The 23061-nt window shown below is 42.0% G+C and overlaps 2 protein-coding genes across 6 annotated transcripts in view; one reads left to right on the top strand and one right to left on the bottom strand.

Moving 5' to 3' along the window:
- Positions 1-11112, top strand: part of ANGPT2 (angiopoietin 2) — a 61027-nt gene extending 49915 nt beyond the window's left edge. The window contains exons 8-9 of the mRNA XM_061404072.1: positions 4174-4304; positions 7068-11112. Of these exons, the coding sequence (XP_061260056.1) occupies positions 4174-4304; positions 7068-7228 (292 nt within the window). The 3' untranslated portion in view covers positions 7229-11112. The remainder of the gene's footprint in view (positions 1-4173; positions 4305-7067) is intronic.
- Positions 1-23061, bottom strand: part of MCPH1 (microcephalin 1) — a 232250-nt gene that overhangs the window by 123880 nt on the left and 85309 nt on the right. For all 5 annotated transcript variants that reach the window (XR_009733964.1, XM_061404069.1, XM_061404068.1 and 2 more), the window contains one exon: positions 10202-10279. Coding sequence is in view for 4 of the 5 variants with exons in the window: in XM_061404069.1 (XP_061260053.1) it covers positions 10202-10279 (78 nt within the window). In the remaining variant the exon portion in view is untranslated. The remainder of the gene's footprint in view (positions 1-10201; positions 10280-23061) is intronic.

Genomic DNA, 23061 nt, shown 5'->3' with positions numbered 1-23061 from the left:
GAGTAGCCATTTCCTTCTCCAGGAGATCTTCCCAATTCAGGAACTGAACTCGGGTCTCCTGCATTTGGCAGGCAGATTCTTTACCATCTGAGCCACGGGGAAGCCTAACAGATATATGAGTATGCTGTTTCCTTCCAGAAGGTTTTAAAACTTAAATTTATCTTTGTGAAGTTCAACCACATTCAGTTGCTGCATTCCATCCCAAACTCAGGATGAGCTCCAAGCTCAAGAGAGGCATGACTAGCTGGGTGGTTGGGCAGCTGGGTCCTCTGCCCTGGGCTGCAGGAAGATGGGCTGGTTCGCAGCACGGCCTCAGTATTTGCGTCCTGCCACCTACTTGGCGGAGCTAATCTCAAATGTTCCAAGAAAAGCACGGACAGTTCTGAGTGGGAATTGGCTCTTTGGCGCTAGAATGGCCTGAGAGTGGAGGCAGAGCAAAGGGGCTCCGCACCCTGCTGTGTGCGGCCAGGGCAGTGCAGGGGTCAGGGCATCTCGCCGTCACGCAGGGGCTCAGGATGCCTGTCGCTGGCAGGGGCCAGGGGGATGGGATGCCTGCAGGTGACCCAGGAACTGGTCTGGGAAGATACAACACAAGGGGTCAGGTACCAGCACACCCTGAAGGGAGTCTAGAAGGCACAGGCTGGGGAAGAATGGAGGGGGAGGCGCGGCTCCGGTGGCCGCAGGGCACACGTGAGACACCTACTCTGATGTCAGGCAGGAGAGAAGGTCCACAGCAGTGTCACAGCAGACAGAGGTCAGCTGGCCTGCAGTCCTGGCTGGATTTCACCGATGCCCAATTCAGACCCTCTGCTCAATGAAAATTCCAAGACCTTAGTAGTTTGGGGGGGAAAAAAAACCTGTGATTTTTAAAGTCCTTGAGCTGGCTTCTCGGGGAGGCCGCAATGGACAGCTCAAAAAAAAAAAAAAAAAAAAAAAGGGCTGAAAGCCGGCCTGCTGACAGCTACCTGAGAAGTGCACACCGTCTCGTGCCCCACTAAACGGTGGGCCAAAATTCAGGAGCACGTCTGAAGACATAGTGTCTGACAAGCTTTGACATGACTTCTAAGAAGTCAGTCATTGGCTCTCATCACACACAGAGCCGGGCTGCCCAGAGTGGACCGGGGCTCAGATGAGTGAAGAGATAGGTGTCTGGGCTGCAGTGCAGCCCCAAGGGGACTCTAAAGAGATCAAAAACTCAATGAAGTTTTAGACATGAGTGGCTGGTCACTGTTTTACCTCCAAGCTAAATATTTTTTCAACTGGCAACAGTTAGAACTCTACAACAGAGAAATTAAAAAGAAAGAAAGAACACAAAAATTAAGGATTAGACTATTTACATAAGAAGATTTTACAAAATGGGTCATTACCCTTGTATGCTGACATTATAAAAATATTTTAAACTGTGATGGTTCTTAACAGATATATTTCCTTTAGAAACACAATCAATTTTTAGATACATGATGTAAAGAAGCCCAAATTTGTTTAAAGCTCAGTTTAATTTACTTGACATTATAGGGCAGATACTACATTGAAAAAAATTATTATCCTGATAAAACACATCAATGTGATAAGAAAACTGGGATGTGACTAAAACTTAAAATAACTATTGATATTTCAGAATGCCAACTGCATGTAGCAGTTGTTTTTTACTAAAGGAATTTTTCTCAAATGTTAGAAAACTGAAAAAAATACATGTTATAGGAATATATAAGTGCATCAATAGAATATGATTCTTTTTACTAAAACTAAAAACTATTGGTATATTAAACCTTAAGAATTGGTCACGTTTGTGGTAAAGAACTGCCTGCCAATGCAGGAGATGTTAAGAGATGTGGGTTCGATCCCTGGGTTGGGAAAATCCCCTGGAGAGGGAAATGGCAACCCGCTCTAGTATTCTTGCCTGGGGAATCCAGAGGATCCTGGCAGACTACAGTCCATAGGGTCACAAAAAGTTGGCCATGACTGAAGTGACTGAGCACACACACACCAACATTCTGGTAGTTCCATACAAACACTAAGATTTAATTATTAAATATTGGCATTACCTCTCTCATCATTCCACTGTGGTATAAAAGCAATGGGTACCAATTTAAAGCAATTTCGAGAATGTGGCTATTCTTGATAAAGTTTTGAAAAAAAGCCAACTTTAACCAGTGGGCCACACAACAGAAGGATCTAAAGGCAGTCATTCATTTCAGTCCTGCCTGCAATTAATGGGACGGGCCGGGACAGAAATTTAAAGTCCTTCTGTTATATGGCAGCCTGGATGGGAGGGGAGCATGGATACATGTACATTGCTGTCCCCCTGAAACTATCACAACATTGTTAATTGGCTATACCCCAAATACAAAAGTTTAAAAAAAAAAAAAAGCAAAGTGCTTCAAAACCTCAGAGATGAGCAGAACTGACATGAACATGTTACACCAGGTATACAGAGGTTGTACTGGAGCCCAGGGTCATGACTGAAACACAAGAGGGGCCTGAAATCAAGAAACTCAGGCCCTGCTTTGTGATGAGGTTTGCAGAGTTACAATATTACAAACAATTAAAAAATCTAAGTTACTAACACAGAAGTTATTCAGGGGTAATGCTTTATGGAACCTACTGGGTAAGGTCCCAGGCGCCCTCAACGACTTCCTCCATAACCACACACTGGGTGCCCCAGCGTGGAGCCCTAACAGAGGGGCAGCCGCAACCAGTCCCCGTTCTGCCACATACGGCGTGTCCCTCTGGGCGAGTTCCTGTCTCTGAACCTCAGCCGTCCTACCTGTGAGACGGCGGGTGCCGCATGCCTACCTTGGGGCTGTTCTGGGCACTGGGTCTCACGTATGGGAGTGCGTGGTGTGGGCGCTGAGAGACAGGCCCCTGGCCAACCTTTCCTCCTGGCTCCACCTTCTGTTCCAAAATGAATTCCAAGAAACCCTACTCCTTCCAAGATAGTTGCCAGCACACATGAGCTGGTGTTCGCAAGATGAGTGGCGTCTAGGGGGCTTAGAGAACAGGAGCGTTCCCAGGATGGGAGACTCAGCAACCCCGGCCCAAGGCCCACACAGCAACACAGGCTCGGTGTAGGCTCTAGCGTCCCCTAGACCCTGCTTCCCTGGCCCGGGCCCCCCTGGAGCAGGGCACACAGCCCCCCGGCCCTTCTTCCCTCCTCCTGGGCAGACACGCTGCTGGTGGGGAGCCAGATTTTTGTGATCTCCTAAAAGCCAGAGCACAAAAGAATTGATGCTTTTGAACTGTGGTGCTGAAAAAGACTTGAGAATCCCCTGGGCTGCAAGGAGATCCAACCAGTCCATCCTAAAGGAAATCAACCCTGAATATTCACTGGAAGGACTGACGCTGAAACTGAAGCTCCAATACTTCGGCCACCTGATGCGATACGCTGACTCACTGAGAAAGACGCTGATGCTGGGGAAGATTAAAGGCAGGAGGAGAAGGGGACGACAGAGGATGAGATGGTTGGATGACATCCCAGACTCAATGGACATGAACTTGGGCAAACTCTGGAAATGCTGAGGAACAGGGAAGCCTGGCATGCTGCAGTCCATGGGGTCGCAAAGAGTTGGACACAATTTGGCGACTGAACAAAAAGCCTGGGCCATCATCTGGAGTTTAATGAACAGTACGCTTATTGTTTCTCAAAGTCTGGCAGGTTTATTACAATACTATTCAAAAATGAGGCCAAGCAGCTACAGGCGTTGTTTTCTACATGGTTCATGAGACTTCTACACCAAGTGCAATGGTCCTTCCTGGTCTGCTGCCCTTCCCACCCCCACCGGTCATCTCGGGACTTTGATTACTATTTCCATGATATGGAAAGAGGATCCCTTCACAACGCATTTTCCCCTCTTTTGTTTATCTGAAAGCAGCAGGAAAATAAATTATAGGGCCCCGAAGTCCCTGCTGATGCTGTGCAAGTGATACGCGGTGAAGGTTTCATGAAAACATTCCTCTTTGCCTAAGGGTTTGATGATAAGTTGGTTCCTGTTTATACCAGCACAAAAACATTTTGTCCTGTTAGTGCATTAGTGCACCAACCGGCATAGCACACGCTTCTGTAGAATGAAATTCTTCATTGTAAAAAACTTTCCACTACGATAAATCAACCACCCAAGCCAATTATGTTTTGCTTTTTTTTTTTTTTTTCTGTTTTTCTTTGCATGCTCACAGGATTCACCTTAAAGGCCTCACAGGGACAGCCGGCAAAATAAGCAGCATAAGCCAGCCAGGAAATGATTTTAGCACGAAGGATGCAGACAACGACAAATGCATTTGCAAATGCTCACAAATGCTCACAGGAGGTGGGAGGATTTTTCTCTCTTCCAATTTGTGTTGGCAAGGAAAGGTTTCAGAGAGTAAAAGGTTGGCTATTCAGACTGCAACCTGTGATCGGTGACAGTGTCCAAATTTCATAACTAGATGGACTTGCTCAATGTGGGGAGGTTTGTTTTTCGCTTTTTCGGACTGTTGAGTTTTACGCACGAATGTGATATGGAGCTAGAATTGTCGCTAGGCCAACTGTGTCTCCTCAGGACCTGGCCCTGGCAGGGAAGGGGGGCCATGTGACCCTGAGCAAGCTCTCCTGAGCTTGTGCTGAATATCAGATGTTAGAAAGATGGTTTAATTCCATTTTGCTTTATTAGAAAGGTTAAGAATTCAAAATGGCAACAAAGCAGTGACGTGGATTCATTAGTATAGGAATGTTTCTAATGAATAATTTATAGTTCAAACAAGAATTTTTCAGTTTTTTTTAAAGATGTCATTAATATATAGCAAACACTTATAATGCAAAGAAAATAACTAAACAACCTCCTTTTCTGTGCATCAAATTAAAATGAATGATAGTCCAGTTTAAATTAAGGCCTTTATTTTCAGGCTGTTCTTGCCTTCTATTGATACCTCCCATGCTAGATCTCTCAAAATAAAAAAGAAACCACATTCAAAAACAAATCTGATATAACAGTCACTTAAAAAGCTGGATGAGTTCTCAGTAGCATGTCAGAGTTTAGCGATAGGGACCAACTGTTAGGAAACGTATTCTTCTGATTCCTAAAACTTTTAAAGTGGAATAACCAGAGCCAGTTAATTGTGACCGAGACCAGAAAAAAAGTCTGGCAAATGCTGTCAAAGTTAGTTCTTAAAAACACTGAAAGATTGAAATCAGCAACGAAAATTCTGCCAACAGTGCAGACTAAATGTAGAGGCAAACAGGAAACTGGCAGTGTTGAATCTGTGGAGGCCATGAATTGTATCACCAAAAATTCATTCATTACTCACCCAGGAAAACCAGAGGAAAGAGCTGAGGTCAATAAATCTTACAAGTATGAGGGACTGCGTCAACAAGTAAAGGATCTAAACTTACCATGTGTTAGCACTGCAGTTAAGAACTGTTTACAGGCAAAAGGATTTATTTAAGAAAATAATGTGAAATAAAGTAATTTTCGAGTCTTTCAGTGATACTGAGAGACGGAGGCTCCATTAAGAAACTCAGTCTTATGGTCCCTTAGAGAATGTATTTTATGTATGAGTACATGGGGGTAACATTAAGCCTTCCTTATTAGCCAGGCCCACTTCAGTAATTATTTCAACCAGAGAATGCTATTATGCGGATTGTGTAAAAGCTGCCTGTCTCCCCCATCAACCATAATAATCCTTTTTAAAGCCAACCAGGGGAAGGGGGTGGGGGAGTGAGCCCTTGGAATCCTTCCTGTTTGCCATTCCCACACTGAGCCCAGCAGTCCACTCGGGCAACAGCAGTTTTCAGACCACCCGAACGTCAGGAGCTACTCAGGAGAGTATCAGTGCATTAATAACCAAGGAAACAACAGATTTATTTACTCAGATTAAGATTTAGGGCCGAGAGTGGAAGTGGAAAGCAGACGGGAAAGAAGAAATGTAGCCCGAGAGAGAGAGTGTAGAGGTCAGATTCCAAGCTGTGGTCTGGACCAAGGAGAAGCCAGCTAGATTTTTGCATGTACAGTAAATTCAATAGCTGAGTCAGGCAGCAGGCTCTGGAATGGACAGACTCATAAGTGTGTAATATTCCTGAATATTAGGAAGGATTATGAGCCTCACACACAAACGTCTTATCAAATCAACATTAATCTGAATCAAGTAATGGAGCTGTTACCCCCGGAAAGAATTTAGGCATCTGGATGGAATAATTGGTGACCACAGAGCAGCACGTGAATATCAGAATAGAATATACGCACCAGAATACTTTTAAAGAAATAAAACAGGCCCTACAAATACTTGCCCCTGAGGTAATGGTCACATTATTTCTTTTACTAGGTTTGGAGATATCAAGAATAGTTGTTATTTTTTTCTGTATTTTAAAATTTTATACAAATGGCATCATACTGTGTATGTCCTCCCAACACAATATGAAGGTTTATCTGAATTAAGACATGTAGATCGAGGTCACTCCTCTCCTCACAAACCCAAGGCCTCTGGGGAATGGCGTTACCCCAGACTAGTCCTTCAGGGGTAGGTGTGGATGCCCCCCGAGACCCTCGCTTTACTTTAGGGCACACACCACTACAGCCGAAAATTTTCTTTTTGTTTCTGGGACTTGAAGATTTGCTTTTTATCTAGCTCCACTGAGTACTTTAAATCTAGGGTTACGCTTTCAACAAAAAGACTTTCTCTGTAGTGGAAGGGCAGCCTGAATCAGTCTGGTCCACCGTGTGGCTGGGACAGGATAGATGGTGAGCCTGGCCCCATGAGACCCACCCACCCATTCTCCAGGTTCTGACCCTTCCCCACTTTCAGCTGTCCCCTGGCTCTCCTAGCCATGTCGGCGGGTGACCGGCCCTTCCCCACAGCACAGAGAAGTAAGGGAGCTCCTAAGAACGTGTGCCTCAGGGAGCCACGGTCCAACTAGCGCAGAGATGGAGAGCCACGCTCCCCTCTGCCAGGCGGCTCTCCCCACACTCAAGAGTGGCTCCGGGCACATGCTTCACAGACCTGGGATGTGACTCTCTGAAGAGCTGGCATTTCCCACTCAAAGGTGAGACAGTCAGGGCTGCCTGGCTCCTAACTCCTTCTGTGCTTCCCTTTCACAGGCTGGTGGTTTGATGCCTGTGGTCCTTCCAACCTGAATGGAATGTACTACCCACAGAGGCAGAACACAAATAAGTTCAACGGTATTAAGTGGTACTACTGGAAGGGCTCGGGCTACTCACTTAAGGCCACGACCATGATGATCCGTCCAGCAGATTTCTAAACTCTGGCACCCACCTGAGGGACAATGTCTTGCCCTGTTTCCAGAGACTTGCTCCCAAAGCACTAAAAGACTGCACGCCGTCTCCGCATCCGGCTTGGACGAACTGCCCACTCGGTGCAGAAGGGGCCGTGAGCTCCCAGTGCGAGCCCCGTGAGGCTTACCCCTTGAACCCGCATCACTCAGTGAACCGACGCACAACCCCAGACAAGCCACAGCCTGGTGTGGTGACCCGGCAGAAAGCCTTCGGGAAGATAAATCTAAGCTCGCAAACGAGACTGACAATTTACAGACTCTGTTGTCACAACCAAGAATGTTACGCGCGAGTTGATCAGTAAATAACTGGAAAACAGAACACTTATGCTGTGTAGTAGAGATAACCTTGGAACTGCATTTTTCCAAGCACTGTTTATAGACTGTGTAAATATCTATATGTCCTGAATTCAGCATCGCTATCATAATTAAAAGGAAGAAAAAATTCTGCAAGCCATAAAAATACATTATATATTCAGGGATTTTTGTGAGAAGTGGTTATTAGTAGTTTTAATATTTGGAGAAGGAAAAACATAGCTAATGCATTTTTCTGCCTCCTCTTAGGAGCTTTAAATTTTCATTTTGAGAACAGCATATTTACGTGTGTATTGACAGCTTAGTTTTAAGTTAATGCTCAAATATATATATTTCAAAGTTTCCATGGTGAAAACTTTCAGGATCTCTGAAATTATTAATAGAAACGTGTTCTTTTGGTATATATGAAGATTGTACTATTTTTTCCTGCCTTGCTGTTAAATATGAAGGTATTTTTAGTAATTAAATATAACTTATTAGGTGAGAGGACCACATTTAACTTCTATGATAATATTTACAGCATTGTAATTTGATTATGAAACAAATGATTGTGCTTCATGACAAGGAAAATCTTGATTTTTAATGAAGAAAATTATACATTTAATTTCATGACAAACAGGCTTTCCTATCTTTTACTTACTGTTGTAGAACAGAAGTCTTGTTTCTCTTCTACCAAGATGTATTTTAGGGAAGTAGGCTACAATGCAGTTTGTGGTTGAGAAACCTTTCCATTTGAAACAGTTACAAAGCTATGCTTCTCAAGCTAGATTCACCCCACAAGTTAGTCAGGGGAAAACCATAATTTGCATCAGTAACAATAACTTAAATCCTACTAAACTTAAACCAGGAGTCAACTTAAAAAAAAAGTGTTCTGGAGTGCAAAACCAAAATCTGCTATTTATATAATCAGATCAGATCAGTTGCTCAGTCGTGTCCGACTCTTTGCGACCCCATGAATCGCAGCACGCCAGGCCTCCCTGTCCATCACCAACTCCCAGAGTTCACCCAGACTCCGTCCATCGAGCCATTTATATAATAGTATACGGAAATATTTACAGAACACTTCGAGAGCACAGATTTAAGCTCAGGACTGTGAAAACTCCTAGAATTTTAACTCTGTTGAAGTTCCAGGATACAATTAACACTAATAACATTTGTGTAATGCACCATAATTTGGAAGCCATTTCTCATAGATTCACAGTTGAGTCAGATGTTAGGAAACTTAGAGCCAAGTCTGCAGCCAGCGTTACCTGTGTCTGTCTCACCTTACGCTATTCTACCACTACATTTTTTCTTATCTAATTTATGTCATGCCCACATCTCCCCTTTCTGAACTTAGTTCCCTAACACCCAGGTGTTGCTGAGCAGACTCTGGACACGCTTCTCACCATGCTGTACCTTCCCAACAAATACATTAACCAGCAAGTAACCTCCCGTCTCAGAACAGCTACTCTCAGTACGTGTAAGAAGGCACTGTAAATTTAACAGAGGGTGACTGTATACACGGCTTTGTACCGAGCTAAAAAACATCTGATAATAAGAAAATATCCCTGCTCCAGAAGAAACCATATGTTTTCATGATATCTCAATGACCATATGACAGACGCCGAGGTGGGGAAATGAAAATACAGGAAGAACTGGCAACAACACACTTCATTTACAGCACTTGTCCATGTAGGCAGATAAGGTGAGTTTCAAAGGTAAACATCACTATGTTACTCAGTGTTACATATACTCTCTCATGTCAGAGAATGGGGGGAATTTGCATCTTTACTTCACACTTCAACTCCTTACCTGGTATTTCAAACAACACGTCTTGCTGAGAGCAATTTTTCTTCTTCTTAAGAAAACATTTATAAAGCCAAGACCAAATCAAACAGCAGTCTCAAAAATGGAAACAGAAACGACAACTAAATAAGCCCCAGGGAGGTAAAGTTCCATTTCTTACTATGTGACAGTCATATGGCATTCTCAAAGCTGAAAAACCTGGAGACAGGTCACAGATTACAGATCATCAATTATCTTTCTGGCATAATCTTTTGAAAGAATAATCTGTTACAAACCAGTTAACATTTGAAAACAAAAGCCAACTTCTGCACAATCTGACTTCCAAACAAACCTGAAATTACCTACTTATTAATCTTTAAAAACACTGGAACCTGGAACTTTCCAACTAAGAATTTGAAATACCAGAAAGTCAGTAAAGCTGAAGTTAAGTTTTAGAAAAAACACCAAAACAGAAAGACCACATCATAATGCTAGCACGCGGCCACTTTTATGCCCATCAGTTCTGTTAACAGTAACAGCATTAATATTTGAAGTAGTAAGCCAGACAGAATAGCACTTTCTCAAAAATCTTGCCTTCTTTCATTACTGTGTTTCTCAATCCTAAGGACTTCCATAATTAAATTTTTGGGGATTATATTCCTCATGACTTTTTGAGGAATGGTCTCACATTTATTCCCACAAATAGACAAAATGCGTTAACTTCTGCAGATGTGTCATTTTAGTTATAAGTATAATTGCTATTGATTTAATTTTAAAAACCTTGAGTATGTATCTATGCCAATAACAATTTCCTGAAAATACCAAATTGCACTTATCATCATAAAATAATGTGTGACTTACAGGAGCTGCAGGGAAGTAGTTAGACAGTTCAAATGGTTCCTCGGAAATCCAGTGACCCATTTCCAAAGACCACAGTACCTGTAAGTGACAGAAGAAGCAGAGCACTTTTAATAAATCTATCAGGCTTTTAGTGGACAATAAACCAATCCCAGGGACGGGGGAGCCTGGTGGGCTGTCGTCTCTGGGGTCGCACAGAGTCGGACACGACTGAAGAGACTTAGCAGCAGCAGCAGACCACTTTAAAGATACAGCAAAACGAAAACAAAACAAAAAAACCCCAGCAGTAACTACACACTCCATGGAGCATCCTGAATACTGAAGGGCTATCAGAATCTTCAGGTTGTGTAAATGTTACAAATATTAATGAATGCTTGGTTAAGGAAAAACATCTCTGGATGGCTAGAAGCCTGGGTTATTATTATATCTGAGTGAGGCCAAATACTGAACACCACTCTACTTCTAAACATATGAAACACTACATCTTCCTAAATTCCAGTTTCCAATTTAGATAGTTGTTACAGACCATCTTAAGCAAATAACACAGAATCTCATTAATTAAAAAACTCCATATATTTGGAGACGATAGATCATAAACCTAATTTCAAAGAGCAAAACTTCTGGGGTGTAACTTTATTTTTATCATTTGCTAATATCTTTAGGAGAAGTTTTCTATAACACATTGGGAAATCCTTCTCACCCTTCAGAAGAGTAAAATGTCTCATATCATAAACAAGCTTTCATCATCATCATCATAACATTTTAGAATAATCAAAACAATGCTTTCGCTTTTACTTCAACAACATTTGAGATCCTGCACTCATCTCTATGATGAAACTTCCTGAATATCTGTGTGAATTAAACTGTGTGAATTAAAGTACAGCTAAAATAAACAAACTGAATTACGTAACTCACACTTATCTTTTTATCTGCAATTTCCTTCTTTCCTGCAGTCAGTGAATTCATTCTACGTCTCTAGAGTTGTGATGTAAAGTTTAAGGGTTTTTTGCGGACTTACTAGGAATGAAGTCTAAATCTTCCTTTTTGGTAGTTTCTAAACTTCGGACCTAGAGCCAGACATCCTGGAATGTGAAGTTAAGTGGGCCTTAGAAAGCATCACTACGAACAAAGCTAGTGGAGGTGATGGAATTCCAGTTGAGCTACTTCAAATCCTGAAAGATGATGCTGTGAAAGTGCTGCACTCAATATGCCAGCAAATTTGGAAAACTCAGCAGTAGCAACAGGACTTGAAGAGGTCAGTTTTCATTCCAATCCCAAAGAAAGGCAATGCCAAAGAATGCTCAAACTACCGCACAATTGCACTCATCTCACATGCTAGTAAAGTAGTGCTCAAAATTCTCCAAGCCAGGCTTCAGCAATACATGAACTGTGAACTTCCTGATGTTCAAGCTGGTTTTAGAAAAGGCAGAGGAACCAGAGATCAAATTGCCAACATCCGCTGGATCATGGAAAAAGCAAGAGAGTTCCAGAAAAACATCTGTTTCTGCTTTGTTGACTATGTCAAAGCCTCTGACTGTGTGGATCACAATAAACTGTGGAAAATTCTGAAAGACATGGGAATACCAGACCACCTGACCTGCCTCTTGAGAAATCTGTATGCAGGTCAGGAAGCAACAGTTAGAACTGGACATGGAACAACAGACTGGTTCCAAATAGGAAAAGGAGTACGTCAAGGCTGTATATTGTCACCCTGCTTATTTAACTTATATGCAGAGTACATCGTGAGAAACGCTGGACTGGAAGAAGCATAAGCTAGAATCAAAATTCCCAGAAGAAATATCAATAACTTCAGATACGCAGATGACACCACCCTTACGGCAGAAAGTGAAGAGGAACTAAAAAGCCTCTTGATGAAAGTGAAAGTGAAGAGTGAAAAAATTGGCTTAAAGCTCAACATTCAGAAAATGAAGATCATGGCATCTGGTCCCATCACTTCATGGGAAATAGATGGGGAAACAGTGTCAGACTTTATTTTTGGGGCTCCAAAATCACTGCAGATGGTGACTGCAGCCATGAAATTAAAAGACGCTTACTTCTTGGAAGGAAAGTTATGACCAACCTAGACAGCATATTCAAAAGCAGAGACATTACTTTGCCAACAAAGGTCCATCTAGTCAAGGCTATGGTTTTTCCTGTGGTCATGTATGGATGCGAGAGTTGGACTGTGAAGAAAGCTGAGTGCCGAAGAATTGATGCTTTTGAACTGTGGTGTTGGAGAAGCCTCCTGAGAGTCCCTCAGACTGCAAGGAGATCCAACCAGTCCATTCTGAAGGAGATCAGCCCTGGATTTCTTTGTAAGAAATGATGCTAAAGCTGAAACTCCAGTACTTTGGCCACCTCATGCGAACAGTTGACTCATTGGAAAAGACTCTGATGCTGGGAGGGATTGGGGGCAGGAGGAGAAGGTGACGACAGAGGATGAGATGGCTGGATGGCATCACTGACTCGATGGACGTGAGTGTGAGTGAACTCCAGGAGTTGGTGATGGACAGGGAGGCCTGGCGTGCTGCGATTCATGGGGTCACAAAGAGTCGGACACGACTGAGCGACTGAACTGAACTGAAACTTCGAAATCATCCATGGAATATCAGTCTGAAATATCTCCTTTTTAATATTAAACCTAGTACTTACCCAACATGGGACAGCATTTTGTTTTGTTTCTAAGACAAAGTGAGTATGACGGTGGAATAAAGATAAGAACGGAATACAGGGTCTGAATGGCCATTCTCAGCACTGGCCCAGATCTTACTTTCAACAGATGCGTTTACTTACTCAACAGCCATTTCTTTCTGCTCATGATCCATTCATCTGTGAACAACTTATTGAAAGCCTACCAAGCCGGCTCCTGGAAATCCAGGAGGATTTACCCTAGAAAGATTTACCTTCTTGCGGGAGGCATGAGGGGAAACCACAAACGCTGATTTCTCCAAAGCAGTGCTGGGCACACTTACAAGAGGAAGCAAACTAGCTCAGGCCGGGAGAGCCACGACAGGGTCCACAGAGGGGCTGACACTGAGTAAACGTTCACGAGGCAAAGGCAGAGACAGGCCGAGAGGAGAAGGCATCTCAGCACAGGGAGCCCACGTGTCAGGACGGCACTGAAACAGGCGTTTTCTTTTGGCTGCAGTAGAGGCAGCTTTGGAAGAGGCGGTCAGAAAATAGGGTCGGCGGCTCCACACGGTAGGGAAGGTTTGCTAGCATACCCTGTTTCCAGCCCTGTGTGCCAAGGACATCAGTGCAAACACAACTGCTGGGGAGGAGAGTCAGAAGACACATCACAGGAGACGGAACAAACAGCCCGCGGCGTGGGGCTCACACTGACACAGTGGGAAAGGGGTGAAAAAACGGAGAAAACCTGCCTCCATTAGAGAGAGAGCAATGAGCTGGGTCCTCAGGGATCCTAATCTTCAAACAGATCTGTGTGTACCTGGGCGTTTTGTCATTGAATTCTCTTTTTCTTTCCCCCTTATTTTTGCTGTGTAACCAACATTAAAAAAACAAAAAACAACAACTTAATATATTAATTCAGTGAAAGAAGGTATTAGAAAATTTATAACTCTACACTGAAATCATGTTTGTACACAGTTCTATATGGGTGGTTAAAATAACCCATTGCAGTAACATACTGTTTGCCTTACTTTTATCGGTCAATGTATGTTATCATTTACAGAGACACATTAGCTCCCTACAAACTCATATAATTAGCCCTGGACATAAACTGTGGAAAGTTTCAAATCAGGTTCATTTCCGACATGAAGCATGTGGAAGAGCAGCACAGTGAGAAACACCACATTGCAATGAGAGAATCCAGGGAACCAGCCTTAAAAATGGCTTTGGAATTTGAGTTCAAATGGAATCCACATTAAAATGTCAACTGACTTAAACAATCTCTGGGAGAAAATTTACGTTCTCTGAATGTGTCCCTTTCTAAATATTTTGAAAATAAAACCATCAGGCATCTACAGTAGCATTTTGGTGAGTGAATTAATAAATTTAATTTATGTAGGCGTCCAAGGAATGAATACTGTACAGAGATAGTAGAAAACATTGATTGTAATGAAATCATCAAATCAGACTGTACTTTTTTTTAGAGTGTAAATTTTTTGCTTTAGTGTTTTCATTAGCTAGATTTATCTCTACCTTCAGTTCAGTTCAGTTCAGTTGTTCAGTCGTGTCCGACTCTTTGCGACCTCATGAATCGCAGCACGCCAGGCCTCCCTGTCCATCACCAACTCCTGGAGTTCACTCAGACTCACGTCCATCGAGTCAGTGATGCCATCTAGCCATCTCATCCTCTGTTGTCCCCTTCTCCTCCTGCCCCCAATCCCTCCCAGCATCAGAGTCTTTTCCAATGAATCAAATCTTTATCTTAGTAGAGTATTCAAAAGGAGGAAAACCTACTCTGTAAGATGGCAGTTAAGGCTGCAAGTTTAGTTAAAAATAAAAGGTTAGGGACTTCCCTGGTTGTCCAGTGGCTAAGACTCCAAGCTCCCTGGGTTTGATCCTTGGTCCGGTAACTAGATCCCACATGTCACAACTAAGAGTTAGCATGCTGCAACTAAAGATTCTGCTTGCCGCAGGGAAAACTGAAGACCATAAGTGCAGCAACTAAGACCCAGAGCAAATAAATACGTAAAAACAGTAAATAAATAAACAAAAGTCAGTACTAAATCAACAAGGTTAACTGGGTATATATTTCTCATAATAAACATGAAAGAATGAAAATAATCAAGAAGTTATCTAAAGCAAGAATGGGCTGCATGAATACAGAGGACCAAATCCCATGAACACAGCCCTTAAAATGAGCGCCAAGTTATTTCAGCATCCACTGCAAATGAATATATTTCTAACATTTTAAAAACTATTACTCATAAAACTTGAACCCTGTTGATGAATTTAAATAGGACCCATTTTCTTGCTCTATTATTGGATTAATAGTTAACGATCAGAGAGCTTCCCATAATGTAGGACTGACTATGCAATTAATTCCATACCAGGCAAAACTCAAACAGTTTTCTCTCATTTTATATCTACCTCCTCATTTGAACAGGGTGAGGAATGTAACTACAGCAAACCCAAGCCAGACAATGGCTCTGAGATTAAATGCAGGTCAAAAAGAGCATCAGACACAAGGAAGAAAATGAAGCCTACTACAATTAAACAGAGCAAAGTGAACATAACTTATTTTCACCATCCCATAAGCCTCAACTAAAACAATGGAACTAAGAGGAATGGGGAAAAAGGCAGATAAAACATGATGATGCTTTGAAGTTGCGAAGAAGGTGGATAAGTGGTAACTGACCTGGAAGAGCAAAGAAAGCTCAAGCTTAAATGTCTAGAAAGGGAGTCAGCATTAAATTCCTTCCACAGATTACCAGGAAAGCCGGGAAAGTGGTACTACCAACCTGGGAAAATGCAATGTAGAACAGAATGAGAAAGAGAAATATCCTACCTCCTGCCCACTCTTTTCTGGAATAAGACTAAAATCAGACAGACTTTCTGGGAGCAGTGGTGAGAAGTAGGGACAACTTCTATAGCAGAGCCCTCACCCCAAAACACGAGCACAGAACCATGATTTGTCGGGGAAACCAGTCAGCTCAGGGAAAAAATGATATACAGATAATGACACACGGACTTCCCTCTGTCAAACACCTCCACTTTATCAGAAGATTTATACACTCAGGCAAACAGGATTTCAATCAGGTTTTTAGTCCTCATTATTAAACATGACTTTCTTCTCATTGGATAAAAGCCTCTAGTATGAAAACAGAAAACAAAACAAACCAAAGGGAATTCCTGGGATGACAGTGATGGGAAGTCCCAGGATACCAGCTGCTTGGGAGACCAAGGGAAAACCAGTCTCAAGGGGAGCAGAAGAACAAAGGGATTCAGGGGTGGGAACCCCAAGAAAAACAGATGGGACTGGAAAATTATCCGGTGTGCAAACAATTATGGAGAAAAAACTAAAATGCTTTTAGAAATTTTTGCAGTGAGTTAGTGGTAGGCACATAGAAAAAAAAACTAGGTAATGAAAATGACTGTCAATGACCAGCTTAATGACTGTCAATGATAAGCTTAAGAAAAACAAACAGAAATTACCGAAAACAAAATAGCATCACAGTATATAATATGGCTCGGCTTAAACAGCATTCACAGTCATCTGTGTGTACGTAGATGTGAGTGAGTGCGTATTTATATGCATATATAACATGGCAAACAAAAACCAGACCATACTGGGTAGATGGGGAGGGGACGTGTACGTCATAGTGAAAGCTATACAGTCGTATTTTAATCTTCTATAGAGGACGGCTACAGATGATGTCTATGAGAAAAAAAAAAAACAACCCAGGAAAAGCATTTTATTTAGAAATATGCAAATAAAATATCAGAAAGATATTTTAGTAGACAGTCTGGGCTGGGAAATAACATGTCAGGGAGTGCCATTTCTATTAGAGGCCTCATAAATTACATTTGATTCTGAAAACATTTCATTTGGGGTAATTTTACCCTTATGAAAGAACTGCCAAAAGAGCACAAAGAGTTCTTTGCCAGTCACCTAGATTCCTGTATAGTCCATGGGGTCACTTCACTAGACGCCTCTAATGTGTAAGTCTCTAACTTAGCTCTTCTCTTACAGAAGTGCACTGCACCTAGAACCAGCTCGTCACTGTCTACAAAAACAACCTGATGGACTTGTAACTGGAACTGAGTTGATTCTATAATTTAAAAATAAGGAGAAATGGCGAGTTAAAAAAATACTGAGCTTCCCAATTCAAAAACCTAGTATCTATTTCCTTTTATTTAGGTCTTTAAAATTTTTTTTCTTAAGTGTTTTGTAGTTTCCAGTATACAGATCCTGCAAATATTCTGTCAGATTTAGTTCAATATTTCAACTTATGGGGTTGCTAATATAAATGGCATTAAAAAAAAAAATTGGAATTCCATAGCTAGTAAACAGAAATACAACCAAATTTTGTATATTGACCAAAAACATCTTGATGGACTTGTAACTGGAAATAAGTTGATTCTATAGTTTAAAAATAAGGAGAAATGATGAGTTAAAAAAATATTGAGCTTCCCAATTCAAAAACCTAGTATCTATTTCCTTTTATTTAGGTCTTTTAAGTTTTTTTTTTCCGGAAGTGTTTTGTAGTTTCCAGTATACAGATCCTGCAAATATTCTGTCAGATTTAGTTAAATATTTCAATTTCTGGGGTTGCTAATATAAATGGCATTTTAAAAAAATTGGAATTCCCAGTGTTCATAGCCAGTAAACAGAAATACAACCAAATTTTGTATACTGACTATGTAACCTGTTGGAGAAGGCAATGGCACCCCACTCCAGTACTCTTGCCTGGAAAATCCCATGGACAGAGGTAGGCTGCAGTCCATGGGGTTGCGAAGAGTTGGACACGACTGAGCGACTTCACTTTCACTTTTCATTTTCATGCATTGGAGAAGGAAATGGCAACCCACTCCAGTGTTCTTGCCTGGAGAATCCCAGGGACTGGGGAGCCTGGTGAGCTGCCGTCTATGGGGTCGCACAGAATCGGACACGACTGAAGCAACTTAGCAGCAGCAGCATGTAATCTGTAATCTTGCTTAACTCAACTTACTAGCTGTAGGAGTTTTTCTGTAGACATGTTCACATCATCTATGTAGACAATCATGTCTTACGTAAATAGACAGTTTTACTTCTTTCTCAATCTATGTGCATACTTTTTCTTGCTGGTTAGGACTTCCAATACAATGCAGAGAGGAGCAGTGAAAGCATTAAAGTTGCCTAGACAACTTTGTGAGACAGATTAATTTGGTTTATTATAATAGCATAAACCCAAATTGTTCTTGAATATAAATTAATGTGTCTATGGAAAGCACAAGATTTTTTTTTTAAGTAAAAAAGTCATCTATTCTTATTTGGTACTCAGTTCAGTTCAGTTCAGTCACTCAGTCGTGTTCAGCTCTTTGCGACCTCATGAATCACAGCACGCCAGGCCTCCCTGTCCATCACCATCTCCCGGAGTTCACTCAAACTCACGTCCATCGAGTCAGTGATGCCATCCAGCCATCTCATCCTCTGTTGTCCCCTTGTCCTCCTGCCTCCAATCCCTCTCACCATCAGAGTCTTTTCCAATGAGTCAACTCTTCGCATGAGGCGGCCAAAGTACTGGAGTTTCAGCTTTAGCATCATTTCTTACAAAGAAATCCAGGGCTGATCTCCTTCAGAATGGACTGGTTGGATCTCCTTGCAGTCTGAGGGACTCTCAGGAGGCTTCTCCAACACCACAGTTCAAAAGCATCAATTCTTCGGCACTCAGCTTTCTTCACAGTCCAACTCTCACATCCATACATGACCACAGGAAAAACCATAGCCTTGACTAGATGGACCTTTGTTGACAAAGTAATGTCTCTGCTTTTGACTATGCTGTCTAGGTTGGTCATAACTTTCCTTCCAAAGAGTATCTTTTAATTTCATGGCTGAAATCACCATCTGCAGTGATTTTGGAGCCCCCAAAAATAAAGTCTGACACTGTTTCCACTGTTTCCCCATCTATTTCCCATGAAGTGATGGGACCAGATGCCATGATCTTCATTTTCTGAATGTTGAGCTTTAAGCCAACTTTTTCACTCTTCTCTTTCACTCTAATTATCACAGCTTTTACAGGTTCTTCAACTCTCTAATCCCTATAAAACAGAACATTCTGAAGGATCAAAAGAACTAAATGCCACTTTCTGGATCAGAACCAATTAAACTATTTTTTTTTCCTTAAACATTCACTTTGTTATTTAATCAGTAAGTTGCGTTCCGATTCTTTGCAACCCCATAGACTATATCCTGCCAGGCTCCTCTGTCCATGGGATTTCCCAGCCAAGAAAACTGGAGTGGGTTGTCATTTCCTTCTCCAGGGGATTTCCCAGACCCAGGGACTGAATCCGCATCTCCTGCATTGCCCTGCATCTCAATGCCTTGTTGTGATTAAAAGGGCTTGCATAACTCAGTGAAGCTATGAGCCATGCTCTGCACGGCCACCTGAGACAAATGAGTCATATGTCTCCACATGGATGCATGTCTCCACCCGAGACAGTGGAGAGTTCTGATAAAATGTGATGCACTGGAAGAGGGAATGGCAAACCAATCCAGTATAGTTGCCATGAGAACCCCATGAGCTGTATAAAAAGGCAAAAAGATACGACACTGAAAGATGAGTCCTCCAGTTTGGGAGGTGTCCAATGTGCTACTGGGGAAGAGCAGAGGACAACTACTCATAGCTCCAGAAAGGATGAAGTGGCTGGGCCAAAGCAGAAATGACATTCAGCTGTCGATCTGTCTGGTGATCAAAGTAAAATCTGATCCTGTAAAGAACAGTACTGCATAGGATCCTGGAATGTTAGGTCCATGAATCAAGGTAAACTGGACATGGTCAAACAGGAGATGGCAAGAGAAACATCAACATCTCAGGAATCAGTGAACTAAAAGGGACTGGTATGGGTGAATTTAATTCAGATGACCATTATATCTACTACTGTAGGCAAAAATCCCTTACAAGAAATAGAGTATCCCTCATAATCAATAAAAAAGTCCAAAATGCAGTACTTGGGTGCAACCTCAAAAATGACAGAATGACCTTGGTTCATTTCCAAGGCAAAACATTAAACATCACAGTAATTCAAGTCTATGTCCCAACCACTGATGCCAAAGAAGCTGAAGTTGATTAGTTCTATGAAGACCTAGAAGACCTTCTAGAACTAACACCAAAAAAAGATGTCTTACTCATCATAGGAGATTGGGAGTGCTGAAGTAGGAAAGCAAGAGATACCCGGAGCAACAAGCAAGTTTTGCCTTGGAGTATAAAATGAAGCAGGGCAAAGGCTAACAGAATTGTGTCAAGAGAACACACTGGTCATAGCAAACACACTTTTTCAACAACAGGGGGCTTCCCTGGTGGCTCAGAGGTTAAAGCGTCTGCCTGCAATGTGGGAGATCTGGGTTCAATCCCTGGATTGGGAAGATCCCGTGGAGAAGGCAATGGCAACCCACTCCAGTATTCTTGCCTGGAGAATCCCATGGACAGAGGAGCTTGGTGGGCTACAGTCAACGGGTCACAAAGAGTTGGACATGACTGAGCGACTTCACTTTCACTTTTCTTTTTTCAACAACACGAGAGACAGCTTTACACGTGGACATCACCAGATGCTCAATACCAAAATCAGATTGATTACATTCTCTGTAGCCAAAGATGGAGAAGCTATATACAGTCAGCAAAAACACAACCTGGGGCTGATTGTGGCTCAGATCATCAGCTTCTCATAGCGAAATTCAGGCTTAAACTAAAGAAAGTGGGGAAAACCACTAGGTCAGCCAGGTACGACTTAAATCAAATCCCCTATGATTATACAGCAGAGGTGACCAATGGATTCAGAGTATTAGATCTAGTAATAGAGAGCCTGAAAAACTATGGACAGAGATTCATAATGTTGTACCGGAGGCAGTGAACAAAACCATCCCAAAGAAAAAGAAAAGCAAGAAGGCAAAGTGGCTGTCTGAGAAAGTTTTACAAAAAGCTGAAGAAAGAAGAGAAGCAAAAAGCAACAGAGAAAGGGAAAGGTACACCCAATTAAATGCAGAGTTCCACAGAATAGCAAGGAGAGATAAGGGCTTCTTCAATGGACAATGTAAAAACTAGAGGAAAGAAGGAGAAAGACTTGAGATCACATCAAGAAAATTAGAAACATTTCATCCAAAAACGGCACAATAAAGGACAGAAATGGTAAAGATCTAACGAAACAGAAGAGATCAAGAAGAGATGGAAAGAATACCCACAAGAACTGTACAAAAAAGATTATAAAGACCCAGATAACTGTGATGGTGTGGTCACTCACCCAGAGCCAGACATTCTGGAGTGTGAAGACAAGTGGGCCTTAGGAAGCACAGCAGACAATAAAGCTAACAGAGATGATGGAATTCCGGCAGAATTATTTAAAATCCTAAAAGATAATGCTATCAAAGTGCTCCTCAGGTGGTGCAGTGGTAAGGAATACACCCACCAACACAGAAGACACAAGAGACACAGGTTTGATGTCTGGGTCTGGAAGATCCCCTGGAGTAGGAAATGGCAACCCATTCCAGTATTCTTGCCTGGGAAATTCCATGGAGAGAGGAGCCTGGTGGTCCCTGGGATCAAAAAGAGTCAGACACGACTGAGCACACGCACACACATCCAAGTGCAGCTCAATATGTCAGCAAGTCTGTAAACCCAGCAATGGCCAAAGGACTGGAGAAGGTCGAGTATCACCCTAATTCCCAAGAAGGGCAGTACTAAAGAATGTGCTAACCGTCAGACAGTCACACGCATCTCTCACCTAGAAAGGTTATGCTCAAAATCCTGCATGCTAGGCTTCAGCATACGTGAACTGAGAACTTAAAGATGTTCAAGCTGGGTTTAGAAAAGGCAGAGGAACCAGAGATCAAATTGCCAGCACTCACTGAATCATAGAGAAAGCAAGAGTATTTTAGAAAAACATCTACCTCTGTTTCACTGACTGTGCTGAAGTCTTTGATTCTGTGGATCATGACAAACTGTGGAAAACTCTTTAAGAGATGAGAATACCAGACCCGTCTCCTGAGAAACTTTTATGCAGGTAAGGAATCAACAGTTAGAACCTTCTATGGAACAACTGGTTCAGGATTGAGAAAGGAGTACAACTAGGCTGTTTACTGTCACCTGTTTATTTAACTTATACACAGAGCACATCATGTGAAATGCTGGGCTGGATGAATTACAAGCTAGAATCAAGACTGCTGAGAGAAATATCAACAACCTCAGATATGCGGATGATGCTACTCTAATGGTAGAAAGTGAAGAACTAAAGAACCTCTTGATGCAGGTGAAAGAGGAGAGTGAAAAAACTGGCTTAAAACCTAGTATTAAAAAAAGTAAGATCATGGCATCCGGTCTCATCACTTCATGGCAAATAGATGGGGAAAATGTGGAAGCAGTGACAGATTTCCTCTTCTTGGGCTCTAAAATCAATGCAGATGGTGACTGCACCCATGACATTAGAAAACGATTGCTTCTTGGCAGGAAAGCTATGACAAACCTAGACAGTGTGTTAAAAACAAAGACATCGCTTTGCTGACAAAGGTCCATAGAGTCAAGGCTAAGGTCTTTCTAGTAATCAAGTATGGATGTGAGAACTGGACCATAAAGAAGGCAGAGTACCAAAGAATTGATGTTTTCAAACTGTGGTGCTGGAGAAGTTTCTTGAAAGTCCCCTGGACAACAAGGAGATCAAACCAGTCAACCTTAAAGGAAATCAACTGTGAATGCTGATTGGAAGGACTGATGCTGAAGTTCCAATACTTTGACTGCCTGATGCGAACAGCTGACTCATTGGAAAAGACCCTGATGCTGGGAAAGACTGAAGGCAGAAAAAAGGGCAGTAGAGGATGAGACAGTTGGATAACATCACCAATTAAATGAACATGAACTTGGGCCAACTCTGGGAGATGGTGAGGGACAGGGAAGCCTGCTGTGACGCAGTCCATGGGGTCTCGAAGAATCGGACATGATTTGGTGACTGAACAACAACAACTCCGGCATTGGCAGGAGATTCTTTACCACTGAGATACAAGGGTAATGTTCACTTTAATTTCTTAATAGTTTACTGTCTAAAAAATTTTATTCAGTAGTCTTAAAAATTAATTTATTCAGAGTATTTAACAAGCAAAGACACTAAACAAGTTACCCTTAATTTTTTGCGTCTCAAAAAAAAAAAAAAAGAGGGAAAACAATAGTTATTTCCATGTATAAGAGATTTTAGAAGGTCAGGATGAGAGAAAA

Source organism: Bos javanicus, chromosome 27 (assembly GCF_032452875.1).
Source record: "Bos javanicus breed banteng chromosome 27, ARS-OSU_banteng_1.0, whole genome shotgun sequence".
Taxonomy (NCBI): Eukaryota; Metazoa; Chordata; class Mammalia; order Artiodactyla; family Bovidae; genus Bos; species Bos javanicus.
Note: the sequence above shows the minus strand (reverse complement) of the source record. Positions and strands in the feature narration are given on the sequence as shown.